This window comes from Nematolebias whitei, chromosome 4, assembly GCF_014905685.2.
Source record: "Nematolebias whitei isolate Nwh7 chromosome 4, NemWhi1, whole genome shotgun sequence".
NCBI lineage: Eukaryota > Metazoa > Chordata > Actinopteri > Cyprinodontiformes > Rivulidae > Nematolebias > Nematolebias whitei.
In genome coordinates, this window is record NC_056501.1 from 9,369,222 (window position 1) to 9,372,752 (window position 3,531).

The window sequence follows — 3,531 nt, forward strand, 5'->3', positions numbered from 1 at the left end:
ATGGACCCAGCTGTCCGTTCAGGTTCTGGAGACGCCTCAGCTGGTTCCTGATGGACCCAGCTGTCCATTCTGGTTCTGGTCTGGTTGGACACCCGTCAGACTTGCGACGTGTTCCGGCGTTTCCTCGTGTTCACGAGGCCGTCTGCTTCCGTGTTTGACAGACAGCTCGAGCCTCGCTCTGCGTCCGACATCATCCGACATCACAGCTGGCACCGATGATGTCATCAACCAGAGACGGTTCGGGTGAAAACTGGGTCAGGATTCTCCGTGAACACGAGACACACTGACCACCTGAAGCTTCTCTGTTTCAGACGCGTCATCTGACGAATGAAACGCGTCAAACTGAAGAACATTTGGTCTCGAGTTGGTTCAAGTGATTCTGATGCTTTGGTTCATTGAAGCTCTCTGCCCGGCACAGAGCCATGATTAATGACGGATTAATGACTGATTATTGATTGATTAATAACGTCCACCGGCAGCTGACTGACAGAACCTCGGCTCTGTTGTGAAACGGTGAGCTGGCGCCTCTAGCCCCTGATGACACACACCTGGAGGCTGCTGACTCAGCATTCCTCAGCCTGACGCCACGTCGGGTCGATCCTGACGCCGAACTGCGGCGAGACCGGTTCTGGGTTTAAGTCCCGGCCGGTCCAGAGCCAAACACGAGAGAGAAAGCTGAATGGGTTTTTCCTCCAGCATGAGGAGCCTCAGCTGGGATTTATAAAAAAAAATGTTTAAAACAGCTGTTCAGTCACGAAAGGCCCGACTTCCTGTGACCCGTTTCAACTCTGAGCGGTGGTTCTGCTGTCGATCCAAACTGGACCGGGTTCTTCCAAACCACGACAGATATCTGAACGTCCTGATTCTGCTCTTTTCTTTAAACATTTTGTTTCTCGTTTCATTTTTGCGATTCCTCCCACTGTTGGGATCATTATGAACGCCGAGTCAGCATTTATCGTTTTCTTCGGCTTGTTTTTCCGGCTTCTGATAACTTCAACAAGCAGTTTTAGCTGTTCACACGCCGAAACCTTCGGCTCCTTCAGGAGATGGGTGCTGACTTTTTGTATTTGGAACTTTTATATTATTTGAAATGATTAACTTTACATGACGTTGTTGGTTTCATTGGAAGAAACATACCTGACGTGTGTGTGTGTGTGTGTGTGTGTGCGTGCGCAGGTGAAGGTGTGGTTTCAGAACCGCAGGACGAAGCACAAGCGACAGAAGTTGGAGGAAGAGTCTCCTGAAGCTCAGCAGAAGAGGAAGGGAAGTCAACATGTGAGCCGCTGGAGAGCCGCCACGCAGCAGCCGGGAGGAGAAGACGTGGACGTCATCAGTGATGACTAGACACACGCACACACATGTGCACACACACGCACACACATGCACACACGCACACATGCGCACACAGCTGATGGCTGATGTTCTCGAGGACTGACTGAGGAGAAATGACTTCCTGTTCCAGACTGGTTTTAAAAAGAGGAAGAGAGGATTGTTTTTCAAAATAAAAGAGGAAACTTCCTGTCAGATCTGGACTGATGAGGATCCAACGGGTCTCAGAGGCTGGACACTGGTTTCGGTACCAAACGGTCCTGAAAGACACAGAATATAAAAACCGATGAACTGCAGGTTTCTGAACCGGCTCGGTTCCACAAACGAGAGGATCGTTCCTCAGAGATCCTCAGAGGTTCTTCTTCTTCACACGCACACATAAAATAAAAAATCTCCAGAATCTTGTAAAGGTTTCCTGCAGACGGACAGAAGGAGGAAGGTGTTGGTGCCGATTCATCCAGAACCTGGATCAGTTCTCACTGAAAACAGAAATTAATTTTTATTCATTTTCTGGAAAAAAAAAAATCTGTTTGAAAAATCTTTGTTCCCATGACGGTTAATGAACCACAGAAATGAAGGTGAACTTTGGATTTAATCACCTGGTCTGGATCACTTGGTTTGGATCATCTGGTCTGGATCACCTGGTCTGGATCATCTGGTCTGGATCATCTGGTCTGGATGACCTGGTCTGGATCAGCTGGTCTGGATCACCCAGCCTGAATCACTCAGTCTGGATCCGATCAACCAGCAGGGGCGCGTCAGAGGAAGTCACATGACTGATCATGTGACTCGTGTCTTCTTTCAGCGATTTAACACGACTAATATTTATTTTTTCCGACGTTCTGCTGGTTTTATTTGGTTTCTTGGTGAGGTGGTTTGGATCCTTTGGTCTGGATAGGTCCGGGTTGTGGACCCGGTAGTTGAACCGGGACGTCAGATTCATTTAGTTATTTTTATCTTTTCTTAGAACCACATTTTCCCAGCATGAACAACTTAACATCAAACAGCTTCCATGATCTGATCTACACAGGCTCAGATATTTACATACACCCCACAGCTCGTCTCACCTGGACCTCAGGTGTTTGTCAGGTTCTGGCAGAACTCTGGCTGAATTTGGACCATTCTTCTTCTTCTTCTTCTTCTTGGCAGAACTGGTGGGGTTCCGTTAAACTGGTTGGTTTGCTGGTTTCAGACCCAACATATCAGGTTGATGTTGGGGATAGTGGTCCTGTTGGACCAGCAGGACCAGTCAGAATCCAGTTCTGATGATTTAACCAGTCAGAACGGATCAGGTTCCACCAATTCAAGAGGAAGTCAAAAAGTTTCTCTCAGTCCTCACTCTGTATTGATCAGTCCAATGATTTCATAAATAAATCCTCCAGCTGCAGTCAAAGATCACTAACAGGAAGTTAGGCCTTGTCAAAGTAAAAGCCCTTCAACACCACTGGTGGGTGTATGTATACATCTAAATCTGTGTGAGAGAGAAAAAAAAATTCAAATAAAATTTAAACTTGTTTTATTTATTTATATTTTATTTCTTATTTTTAATATTTTGAACCCCCCTGAAATAAAAATAAAAACAAAACACAATAAACCTGATGTTTCTGATGAATGGATGAAAACTTTATGAATAAATTCCAAAAAATATAAACATGTTTACTGACAAGTTAAAGCAAACATGTTTTTTTTTTAGTTTAAAATCTTTTAAAACATTATGATGGAATTAAAACAATTTTGAATTTGATTGATTTGAATCAGCACGTTTTTTAACTTTAAAACTCAGAAAGTCAATTTGTGACGTTTATTCTGTATTTTTTCTTTTAGTCATTTTTTCTAACTGATTTATTTTGTAGTAGTTAGTTTGGGAGCGAGTCGTTTGGAGGCAGAAGATCTTTGGATCCAAACCAGCTGATTAAAAAGGATTTGCACTGAAAACATAAATAAATAACAAACTTTTAAAATAAACTGTTATTTCCATCACATTTATTCACAAGAAACTTTAAACTGAGCAGAAAAGAAGGGAATTTTATTCTGATGTTGGTTGAAATACAATTTAATTTTTTTTTTTTTTTAATTAAAAAAACAACAACAACATATTAAACCTATTTTCAGTAAAAAAAAAAAAAAAAATCAAAACAAGACAAAAAAAACCTTTTTCTTCTCAGGGTTTTATTTTTTTTATTTATTTTGTGTGTGTGTGTG

General features: G+C 42.6%; 1 protein-coding gene across 1 annotated transcript in view; it reads left to right on the forward strand.

The window, feature by feature from the left end:
• The window catches only part of emx3 (empty spiracles homeobox 3), a 9,191-nt gene extending 7,208 nt beyond the window's left edge, over positions 1-1,983 (forward strand). The window contains exon 3 of the mRNA XM_037675680.1: positions 1,177-1,983. Within this exon, the coding sequence (XP_037531608.1) occupies positions 1,177-1,344 (168 nt within the window). The 3' untranslated portion in view covers positions 1,345-1,983. The remainder of the gene's footprint in view (positions 1-1,176) is intronic.
• The last annotated feature ends 1,548 nt before the right edge of the window (positions 1,984-3,531 follow it).